Source organism: Callorhinchus milii, unplaced genomic scaffold (genome assembly GCF_018977255.1).
Source record: "Callorhinchus milii isolate IMCB2004 unplaced genomic scaffold, IMCB_Cmil_1.0 Scaffold26, whole genome shotgun sequence".
Taxonomy (NCBI): Eukaryota; Metazoa; Chordata; class Chondrichthyes; order Chimaeriformes; family Callorhinchidae; genus Callorhinchus; species Callorhinchus milii.
In genome coordinates, this window is record NW_024704767.1 from 7470610 (window position 1) to 7483234 (window position 12625).

The 12625-nt window shown below is 40.0% G+C and overlaps 1 protein-coding gene across 1 annotated transcript in view; it reads left to right on the plus strand.

Annotated features, from left to right (window-relative positions):
* The window catches only part of tmem266 (transmembrane protein 266), a 31741-nt gene extending 19346 nt beyond the window's left edge, over positions 1 to 12395 (plus strand). The window contains exons 8-10 of the mRNA XM_007909872.2: positions 3878 to 4070; positions 10585 to 10647; positions 11773 to 12395. Of these exons, the coding sequence (XP_007908063.2) occupies positions 3878 to 4070; positions 10585 to 10647; positions 11773 to 12395 (879 nt within the window). The remainder of the gene's footprint in view (positions 1 to 3877; positions 4071 to 10584; positions 10648 to 11772) is intronic.
* Positions 12396 to 12625: the final 230 nt, after the last annotated feature.

Here is a 12625-nt window from a genome sequence, read left to right on the forward strand (position 1 = left end):
AACCTGTCCTGTAAGAGAAAGATAACTAAAGGTAAGGGGAGCTGGGTCTAATTGGAATTTCAATGTTGCTCCCAAGCCACTCATAAATCCAGCAGTGAAATATTGAAATGTTAAAGTTGAACGTTTTTAATTAAATGTAAATATTAAGATATAAATCACTTTGGCAAATTTGTAAAGAGGAATGAAAGAGGCCATGGTGCATGGTCTGGGGAAAAGAAGAAACATAAAATAACTTTTTAAACAATCTATCCCAGTTGTTGCGGTTAGCATCTCAGATCAGCTCAGATGATATTGATTTCGCTCCCACTCTGGCACCTAGCCCACACTGTCTCTACTCCTTCTTAACATAGAGGCGGATATTAAGACCTGGAATCTAACCATATCTCACTATGCGTAAAGCTGCCAAGTCAAGCCCAAGTTATCTGATCCCAGAACATTTACATCACACGTGTTAATGGAAAATTACAGTCTTGTTTAGAGATGTGAATTTATGATTGTTGGAAACATTTCTCTGTTATCTTTTTAAATCGCTCTCTGATTTTTTGTTTCTGTGTTTGTTTTTCTAGCTCTACTAGCTTTTTGTAACTTTTTTTTAACCAGTTCACTAGCCTCTTATCTCTGAGTCAGAAGGTTGTGAGTTTGAAGCCGACATCAGGACTTTGAATTTGTATAGTCTAGGCTGACATTCCAGTGCAGTCTGTGTGGTGTGTTACACTGTTGGAGGTGTCATCCATCAGACCAGAAATTAAACCAAGGTTCCGCCTGCCTGTTCAAGCACACATTAACGGTCCTGTAGAATGATTTTAACAACATAAGAGATTTTCTCCCAGTCTCCTGAATAACAATGCCTCAAATTAAATTGGTCATTCACTTAATAGTATTTGTGGGATATTGCTATGTGCAAATCAGCTGCTGCCTTCACCCACAGATACACAATCACTATAACTTTACACTGTGTCCTATGAAGCACCTTGAGGCCAAAAGGCTCTGTATCAAATACAAAAACTATTATAATCCCAATGCATTTCAACATTTCCCAATGTATTGTGCTATTATGCCACTGCGGATCTGGACCACATTGAGAAAAGCAAAATAATTTTTTAACAGATTCATTTTTAAATGTAAAGAACATTGTTTCCAACTCCGGGCACAATAGGTGCCTGACAGCAGAGGGCGCTCAGTTCATGACAGGAAAATCTCACAATCTCAGTCACACTCACACAAAGCATATTTTTATCCTTGTATCTTATTAGTTTGTTGGTTTGAGTTTGTTCTTCAGTTGCACATTATTAAAGCATAGAGCATCATTCAATTATTCACTGTTATATTATCATTATTCAATTGGCTGCTGGGTTTCGCCCACAAAGAAACACGGTTAATCCACTTTACAATATATTCTGTGAAGCGCTTTGAGACGTGATAAGGTGGCGGTATCAAGTGCAAGGATTATTATTGTTTCTTGATATTTTATTCCATGAAAAAAATTAAACATTTTTAAAAAATGATCCCAGTAAAACAATCCCACATGTCAGAGCTCCTGCACATTGTACCTTGTAAACAGAATCACTGTCTTGACTGGAACATTGGGGAGCGGCATTGAGAGAATTTACACATAATGAAGGAGTGGGAAGTGAAGGATGAAAAGAACGTAGGTGCTCAGAGATTCTGCTTCATGTCTTACTTCCAAACAGATTCAGAAGTTCAAAAGTAACCTTAAGACTATTGCCATACTGTCTAAAAATAAATCGTGCACAATTACAATAATAAAACGTATAATAAATAATAAATCATGGAGTCCTGTAGCACAGTGGTTAGAGCACTCGCTTTGCAAGCGAGACACCTGGGTTCAATTCCAGGCAGAGGGCGAAACCTTGGGCAAGTTTCCTTACTCCACACGCCTAATAATAATCCCTCCAAAACTAAACAATAATAAATTGGTCATTTTCAATCCACAACTGTTTGTAGGACACTGCTGTGCGCAATTGGCTGCCGCGTTTCACCCACAAGTATATGGTCAATTCACTTTACAGTCTATTCTGTGAAGTGCTTTGAGACGTTGAGAAGACGTGAAAAGCGCTATATCAAATGCAAGGATTATTATCATTATTAATTTCCTACAATTCTTAAATACAGTCTTAACTTGAAAGTTGGTTTTATAATAGAAAGAAAATCAGCTTCCAATTTGGGAATGAATTGAAGAACAATCCAAAATTTTGCACATTACATTTTAAGATAGTGATTCTTGAGGTCATGACCATGAAGCATTCTTGGCCTCAGTCGCCTGGAAAACCGATCAGAAGTCTATTTCCTGATAAATTGAAAGCCACTTTGTAGCAATTAGGAGCTAAATTGTAGCAATTAGGAGCTAAATTAATGGGTTAATTTGGCTCTTAGCTGCCACTGAATGCTGAGCATTAAACTTATATAACTTGCCTCCGATCATCTCCCCCCCTTCTCCCGTGCTTGGTGTCAGGCTCCGTCACTATTACTAACCTGTCTTGGAGCACTTAACAGTGGTAGATCTTGACACCAAGGGCACTATATAAATGTAAGATGTTGTTAGTGGCTTAGTAGAAGGGCTGCACTGAATTGTTGATCTGAGAACACTTAGACTGTGTTGGCAATGGTGATTAGATGGTTATAACAGTTAAAGAGTGAAGGTGAGCACTGCTGTCTGGGATGGTCACTCCAACCCTGCTATTCACACCTTAACTCTATGAGTTCAATGCTAAATGGCTTTATTCAATTTGTTACTAAAATATCAAAGGTTTTTCTTCTCATCCTCCTCTTTAATTTTGACATTTGTCAATTTTTAATGTATTGCACATTTTGATACGACTGCAAGACCTTGAGATATTAAAGCACCAGCCTTACTAATTTTAGTTACCTCAGAAAGTCTGTTTGTGTCTATATTGTGTCAATCTTGTTGCATTTGATGTAGGGAGAGCTTCAGTCGCACAATAGAGCAAAAGGGAAAGATTTTGATAATAATAATAATAATAATAATATCCTTGCATTTGATATAGTGCTTTTCACGTCTTCTGGACGTCTCAAAGCGCTTCACAAAATATGCTGTAAAGTGAATTGACCGTATATTTGTAGGCGAAATGCAGCAGCCAATTGCGCACAGCAGTGTCCCACAAACAGTCGTGGATTGAAAATGACCAATTTATTATTATGATGCACTGATTCCTGAAGAGCAGTGCCAAATATATTTGCTCGATTACCTGTACATGTACATGTCATTTTCTATGTTCCTTAACTGATTTCATCATTAGAAATTTTGATTTTCTGATATATTAAACATACCGGTGAATGGGTCTAAATGGTTTGCTCTTTCAAAGTACCAAAGCCGAACAAAATGATGGGCTGAATGGTTGGCCACCGCCTCTGCATTTTTCAACGTACGATAAAATCTGCACATTTCACCCACAAAATGCACAGTCAATCCACTTTACAATAATAATAATAATAATAATCCTTGCATTTGATATAGCGCTTTTCACGTTGGAGGACGTCCAAAGCGCTTCACAGAACACACTGTAAAGTGAATTGACTGTATATTTGTGGCGAACGCGGCAGCCAATTGCGCACAGCAATGTCCCACAAACAGTCATAGATTGAAAATGACCAATTTTTTTTTTATTATTGTTTTTTTTTTTTTGGAGGATTATTATTATCTTGTTGATACTCGTCAACAAGGTGATGTCTCACCACTGTAATCATAGACAGACTGCAGACATGGTTGGGAAGAGAGACTGCAGACATGGATGCACTATATATATATATAATATATACTGTGAAGCACTTTGAGATGTCTCAACAACGCAAGGCGCTATCTCAAATGCAAGAATTATTATTATCTTTTGTGTTGCAGTTTGAAATCAGGCAGCTACGGGCCCACCTGGCCCAGCAGGATCTGGATCTGGCAGCCGAGCGTGAGGCCGCAATGCAGATGCACCACATCTGGGACAAGCAAAGCAACAAGTTTAATGTGGATGATGGGCTCACGACGGGAGAGTCTGATGATGAGGGCCCTGACCATATCATCAACCCGCGCCAACCACACAGTAAGGACCCAACAATTCTCCATTGAAATGTTCTGCAGATTGGTCTTGTTGTACCTGCTCTACTGTACCTTCTTTTCATGCTTTTCCCCAAGTTTTGGTGATGTGACACAGGATCAATGTACTTATGGAATAGGCCACAAACTTGCAACACATGGTCTGCCACACATTGAAGCCTTGATCTCAGTTTGTCTGGAAGTGCCCCGCCTCCCTTCTCCTTTCTGAGGAGATGTACAGAGACTGTGTCTTTATCCAAATAACAGGGTTTCCATAATAATTCTTGCATTTTATTTAGTGCCTTTCACATCGGGAGGATGTATCACAGGATATGTAAAGTATATATTCCTGTTGTGACCAGTATCTTGTAGGTGTTTTCACAGTGACAGACAAGTGAACCTAAGAAGCTGTTAGTTATAAAACAATTGCAGTTTGCAACCAACAGTTAATATGTGACTGAGTACCGTACTTCCATTGTTTCAGTGCTCACATCGCTGTGCATTAACACAGCAACTGCATGTTGGGCTCTGGATGCAGCTGTTCATTCAGGACCCTGGACAGCAAACACTTATCTGCCTTGTGTTGCAGTTACATTTGTGAGCACTTGAACTTCCAGCTGCTAAATTTGTTTTAGTTTAGTTAAAAGCGTTCTTCCGCTAACCGTCAGTTGAATGCCATGATCCAGAAGCCGAACACTCAAGGCCTGGCTTCACAGATAAAACCATTGAGAATGGCATAGGAGAGCAGGAAATGACTGATTCTAGGTAACGTTAGATATTGAATGTATTGCTAACTTGCCACATTGTTTATGTTTAATTTCTTGTTGGAATCAGTGGTCCCAAGCTTATGAGTGGCATTTTGATTGGAATTAAATTTTGCCGTCTCGTAGACTCTGATTTCCTCTTTGGGGGTGTGGGAAGTTGTACTAGGCACAATGTTGTGTTTTTTTTTACAATTATTTCTAAATTAAAGAGAGTGATCAGGAGAGTGGATTTAGATTAGGTAGTTCATTTGGAGATCAACATTAGGTTGCCTTGCTGTAACATCCTATGATTCTATAATATCTAGGTATTAAAAGTAGAAATGACCTCCATAAGGGTCACTGGTGGCTTATTTTGATAAATTAAAATACCCAATGCATCCTCTGCCAATGTTCAGCAGCTAACAGAATATTTGTCCACAAGAAACCCACCAACTCTTTTAGCACTGAGTCTATACGATGCTCAGAGCTCACTCCAATTGTAAAATTCCCCTTTAACGTTGTAACTCATTTAGTATCATAAATTTGGCTGGCAAGCTGAGTGAGATAATCCAAGGGCTCAACTGTATTAAAAACCCAGCCTGTCTAGACCACCAGAAGGGATAGTGTTTTGATTCATGTACTTGCCATCAATAATGTAAGAGCACAGGATGCACGTCATAAATCATTCAATCTGGCTTTTTCCAAACAAATTTTTCAAATATGAAATTGTCATCAACGATCGTTTCAGCTGCGGTTCATTGTGGATCTGAGACCATCCTCACGCACTCCTCCTGAATGTTCACCAACTTTTACTCTCCTGCCCTGTAAGGGGGCAGTGCTGATTTGCCATGGATTTTCAAAGCAAAACCTCTCTTGATGTGTTTAGTGAGTGTATGCTAGCCTGGAGATTTAGGTGGCTGTAAATGATAAATTATGAATGAGTGGAATATGGAATCTTTTTACATCACATATCTGGTGAAGACCCATATTGTGCACTGTACTCCATATCTAGTCCAGAAGAGTTGCCTTAGGCTGCTTCAAGGCCTTTTTATAAACCACTAACATTAGCACAGCACACACCTCTGACTGGAGGCGTTTAAAGCGAAGCTGAGGTCAAAAAAAGCTTTTAGGAGCCTATGAAACCAGGAAAACAATCATGTTCTCTTCTGTGTCAGGTTAGATTGCCATCTCTGGAGTGCAGCTATTTCAGGTACAGAGTGCTTAGTGGTTTGGGCCTTGTAATGTGGAGAAAGTGCTCCGCAGAAAACATCTGTTTCTTTTCACCTGTAAACCACAAGCTGTTGTGATTGAGGCAGATCCTGCAGCCATAGAGACCCCAGGGAGTGTCTGAGAATCTAGCTCACAGGGACACATGGTAGGCTTCTCAAGCAGTGAGTCAAACTAAGAGTACTTAATGGGGACAGAGCCTGCTCACAGGAAACAATGGATCCAGGCAACTCAAGTGATTCTCTTTGGAGAGCTACTTAATCTTATTGTAAAGTAATGCATTCAATATTTAATACATTGAATGTCCCCTAGAAATATTTGGGTAGATTATCACCCCCCCCTCCCCCATTTTCCTCGATACTGTTCTCAACAGCGACATCCAGGATGCTGGGTTTATTCTCATTGGACTTGCAGATGGGAGTATGAGAGTTGTTTGGTTGAAAAGTCCACTAATCCCCTAAACCTGCAGTTGAATACTGCGATCTGTGCTTTTGACCAGTAGATGTCAAGTGACATTCTTTCAATGATCTCAGAATGAATGTAAACTCATATATGACTGTTCACCTCATTATGCTCATCACCTGAACTCTTACTAGGGCCAAGGTAGCAGAGTATGTTCAATTTCTCCCCGATACGAGCGCCATCTTCAGAAGGAGGGGATGGGGCAGAGAGTGAGGGTTGGGGGTAAGGGGGGAAAGTGGGAGAGAATGCATGCAGACCAGGATGAAAGTGGTGACAATAAATAGTACACAAAATAAATGGACAGCAACATTTAAAATTCTGTTTGAGGGCCACTGTTACATTTGATAGTGTTGAGCATTAGAAAGCCTAAGATTTTAAGAGCGCTTTAGCTTCCCAAGCCAATTTCTTCTCTCGTGCATAGAAAATGAACCTTAATGTACTCATTCTTCCCTCACATAAACACACATTGGATTTTCCGCTGGAAAGTTCCAACTCTTTCCCAAATTCTCCCACCAAATATCAAACGGGCACAAGATTGACTCACCTCCAGCAACAACTATTTTGGACTTGTTTAGCAGCTTTCAAGTGTTTTGCAGTGATAGCCAGAATGGTCTGGGAGAAGATAGTGCAGAGAGGCCCTTATATGTCATAAGCTATTTAAAATTCACCTGAACAACAGGCAGATGGGTCCATGATTAATCCATCCATAAAATATTGCACTGGAGGCAGAGGTGATGCTGAAAGCACATACAACAAGGAACAAGGACCCTTTCTGATGATCTTTGAGTTAATAACACTCAGCATTCCTCCAGCGACACATGGTTGTGCTCAGCGATGTGCTTTGTGAAGACATCATCAATCAGTCATAGCAGTGATAGTTTTGTCAGAGCAAATATTAGCAGAGATTCCTTCTCCTCTCAGGAGTAAGTGCAGCCTGCTTGTTTTTTTTTAAATGGAGAGCCTTGCAGTTGTCAGTTACATTAGAGTTTATACATGAGCAGATATTAATCTTATTGGTTTAGCTAAGATGGTGGAGAAAAGGTTTCTAATTTACAAATGGTTCAATTATTGATTATCTTAACGAGGGAGTCTCAACATTAAGACTTCTTTTCAAGAGGGTATTACACCATCAGTAGTACCCTTTGAAGAGGAAGCCAACTTATAAAGGAGTCTCAACAATAGAACGCTTTCAGTGGAACAAGTCTTCACTGAAATGCATTTGGTAAATACTCTTTGTCATTGGTTTGCCATTCATTACATCAATGTACATCACTTGTCCACACAATCCTAAAGCCCAGCTCTTCTGGCTTCTTCACACGTTGCCCCTCACTTGAAAATTTGGCCCAGACTCTCTGGAAAAATTCCATTGTAAGTAGGTAACAAAAAGATCATAGCAAGACTTCAGTGTTATGAATGAAATCAATTCAAACATAAGAAAACTGGGGTCCCCCAATGGCTCAGCTGGCAACACCACTGCCTAGCATGAAATTGAGCCATTGACACATCCCAAATCCCCATGTTCGATTGCTGATCTGTTAGAGAGTCAGAGAAATATGAAGTTTGCTCCTGGGTCAAGACGTAGACCTTATGATTTCAAAGGAAAGGTGAACTTTTTTATTTTTTTTGAAAAGGGTACAATTTATTATTTAAATTGTAAAATGTCAGAGACTGAAAGCTTGAGGTTCAAAGGTCACAGTTTGGCTTCAGTTTGACTGGGCTTTCCAATTGGAAGTTGGGGTATCAAGTTAGACAGCACAGCAGGAGATCATTTTTATTATTCAATGGAGAAAAGCCAAGGCCCTTAGCCAAGACCATCAATGTAGAGTGAAACAAAAGGTAGAAAAGTGGGAAAAATCAATAAGCTGATTAGGTGACACTAACTATGGGGTTTAAAAGCATACGCACTGGAGGAAGAAGGAAGACTGAAAAGCTCATAAGATCCTGGAGAAAGATAACTTATAGTATATTATATATAATATACTTAATGCTTGTTGTATTATATTAAATATAATAATACAATATTCATATCATAATATTAGATTAAAATCAATTTTGACTTCAACACAATAAAGATATGGGCGATGTGAGCTTGGGAGAAAGAAGAGACGGATCTTGCTGTCTTTGGACCATTGTAATAACTAATGCCAAGCTGCAATTCAGCAGCTGCCACAGTACGCAATACAACCAGCAAATGCCTCCCCAATGACAAGTCCATCTACCCTCTTAGGTTATCAAGAGTTTCAAGTAGGTGAACACAAAGAGGAGATTGTTCAGCTAATCAAGTCTGCTCCCCCACCATTAAGACTATGGCAAAGCTTTCATTCCATTTCTCCTGGCTAAGTAAACTCAACAAGCCAAATAGCTTACACCTGATTTTATGTTCTTATCGTCACAGCATTCCACAGCATAGAAATAGCTCATTCAGGCTATCTGACTGCGCTGGTGCTTTTCTCCACAAGAGTTTAAACCTACTCTTCTGTGCTCTCCCCACAACCCTTAATATTCTTCTATTTCAACCATCATCCCGTTGCTTTTTAAAATGATTTGTGGATTTTGACAACTTTTATGATCGAGAATTCCACACTTCAGCCATCCTCTGTGTAAAGAATTAATTTAATTCCTAGGTGCAAGACCCCAACACCAGCAGAATCTCAATGACTGGTTTCACTCTGCCTTATCTTATAATAATAATAATAATAATATAATAATCCTTGTGTTTGATACAGCGCCTTATCATGTCGTTGAGATGTCTCTAAGCGCTTCACAGAATGAATTGTAAAGTGCATTCACTGTGTATTTTGTGGGTGAAATGTGGCAGCTAATTGCGCACAGCAGTATCCCACAAACAGTCGTGGATTGAGTTACCACATTTTTGTTTCTATCTTAAGGCTTGTGCTGGAATCAACACAGATTGTGCGATTTCTGGCTCAGCTTTGAGATGAAACGGCTTCTGCAGAAGTCAAATAGTATTTACATGTTAGCAGCTCCAAATCTATTCAAGAGCTGTTCCTCATTAACTTTTCAACAATAAATAGGATCAAAACAAGTTTAAAAATGCAGGATGTCTATGAGGTACAAGAATAAGCTTTCCAGCATGAATTATACATAGGGCGGAGCTACAGAAATTCACCGTTCCATACATAAATGTTACATTCACTTGCAATTAGCTTCTGTGAAGGCAGAGCAGCATTCCTGCACTTACCTGTTAAATATTGCAGGATTTTCAGGTTTCTTCACTTATTAATACAGATTTGGAGGGGTGCAAATTGGTTTGTTCTGTTTTTTTTACAACACTGATATATCAAATGCAAGGATTATTATCATTATTATTATATTATTATTAAAAAGGATACTATAGTAGGAAGAATCCTCTCTAAAGTTCTCAGGTTTTATTGGAGTTGTGATTAGCATCCACTCCCCCACTCTCCCCACCCCCTAAAAGTTCTCCACTGAAGGGAGAGTTATGTTACCCGAGTGCCCTTTCTCCATATTGAGCTGAAACAGCAAGTGGCGGAAGAGTATTCAACCGTAGAGTGAGCACTGCGGCTGAGTAGTGCTACCATATCCCTGCTGAAACTCATGTCCAGACTCGATGTCCATTCACATTTATTTTCCTGCAGGATCATTGGATAGCAATCACAAGCATGAACCCACAATCTGGAAACCCAAACTGAAATCAGAATCCCAGACAACCACATCCAGGTACCTGCAGGATTTATTACTTACAAATCCTTTAGCAAAATAGACCTGAAATGTGGTTTGTTTGTGTCCACGTACTCTGAGACACTCAATTTGAGATTGATACCAGTATAATCTACACAAAGTTCAAGGCATACACTTCAAAGCATTTCAAAGCATGTACAACAGAAGATGCAAAGGAATTACAGTTATGAAAACATTAGAAAGATATTGAAACATGAAATATAAACCAAACAGTTACAATGTATAAATATCAACCAAGTGCAAATATTAGTTCAGTGGAGTGCAGTCACTTTGTGTAAATGGGAAAATGATTCGGTGTGATTTGGAATTTCATTTGGAGGTGCAGGATTGCAGACGGTGCCTCACAAGTTGCATTTTATCTTTCAGAACCTGCCGCACGGGATGATATGAATAACTACATCAGCCAGTACGATAGTGAGCCCAGCAGTGGTGGGTAAAGCGCATTCACCAATCACTTCATTCAGTTTTGTGAGAGGATTAGGAGAAGTTTCGCCCACAAATACACAGTCAATCCATTTTACAGTATATTCTGTGAAGTGCTTTGAGACGTCTCAACGACGTGATAAGGCGCTATATCAAATGCAACTATTATTATTATAATTTAAGTCTCTTCCACTCGCAATAGTCAAAAGTAGAAGTGATGGAGCACACCAATTTATTATTGCAGAATATTATACCCTTTTCTCTTTCATCTTCACTGCAGCATGTTTGTAACTTGTTGTCTTTAAGTTTGCCAGAATTCTGCAGACCATGTCCTGTCCCACACAGAGACCTGTGGACCCATCAACCCCATCTTTGCTAAGATGCACTGACTTGAACCTCAGCAGATCATTTTTGAGTTCATTGTAGAGTGACATCACTCCACTCTACCTGTGTAATGTTCTCCACAGGTGGAACTCTCCAGTCTTCTGAAAATAGTCATGGTCCATCCCATTGCAGGTCCAGCTATGCTGTTGTCCTTTGCAATGCTCTTCCAAAACCATACAGCATCATTCCCTTGCTCTCTGCCTTCTCTGAAGTCTGCTACATTTCAACCACACCTTCAGTCACCTCTAAGCCTCTAAGCTTGTCGTGCTGTTTGCTCAGAATCCTGTGGAGTCCTGTAGCTCAGTGGTTTAGAGCACTCGCTTTGCAAGCGAGAGACCTGGTTCGATTCCTGGCAGGGTGAAACCTTGGGCAAGTTTCCTTACTCCACACGCCTGATAATCCCTCAAAAAAGAACAATAATAAATTGGTCATTTCAATCTACGACTGTTTGTGGGACACTGCTGTGCGCAATTGGCTGCCGCATTTCACCTACAAATATACAGTCAATTCACTTTACAGTCTATTCTGTGAAGCGCTTTGAGACGTCTAGAAAACGTGAAAAGCGCTATATCAAATGCAGGGATTATTATTATTAGAGACCTCCACTTCCCTCCTAAGTGCTTTGAGATACAGTCAGAAGAAAACCAAAGATGGGAATAAGAAATGAAACATGAAATGCTGGACATTTCAAGATCTGAAAGAGACAGTTTTTGAGTTTAAAGTCCTAACACTTTTTTTCTGCTGCAGAAATGGGAATTCCAGAAGGAGCCTCATGTGTTATCACAACAGCAGCCATTGATGTCCACCTTCCCAGCATACCTCGCAATGCGTCACCTGACCTGTTGACGGTAGAGGTGCCAACGACCCTCGAGAGAGTCGGAAGTTCTGTCAGCAACAAGTCAGGCAGTGCCTCGAGATCTACAGACAGTACGGCCACAAGAGCCCAAAGTATCAGCAGCCAAACCTTGGGCTCCTCCACAGACTGTAGCACCACCAGAGAAGAGTCCTCGGATAGCTACCCACTGGAAAAGTCAGAGAGCAAACAACATGGCAACTTGGAGCCTGTAGCAAAGAAAGACACCGCTGTAGTGATGCAGGAACTCCTGTCTACTTTATCAGAGGACTCCTGCCTCACACAAAAAGGACTGGACCCAGTGAATCTCAAACTGCCTAGTCCTCCAGGGTCAATCAATGCCAGTCCAGAACTGGAGCACCGAGTTAATATTTACAACAAAAAAAATCAGGAAAATCTCTGTGTCTATCCAACAAAACCAGTCATTCAGCTTCGAGGGAATGACATAAAACTGGAAGAAAAGTACAGGTTGCTGGAGCCTTCAGAGCCAAGGTTAAACAGGCTATCAAAGTCCTAGTTTTGATTAGTCTGAGAGCAGCACTATTCCATAAATCGGGAATTACTCTGGTCAAGGCTTCTGAATCAGCAATTGGGAACCTTTTGATTCTGGTTTTCCTAGATCCAGCACTGAATAAAATTCAGGATTTGTGGCAACTGTAGGTCTCACATCCAGTGTTGAACAGTTAAAGAGAGGCTCTCACCATTAACAATCTCTTGGAAATGAAATCGTAAACAATTGGGATTAAG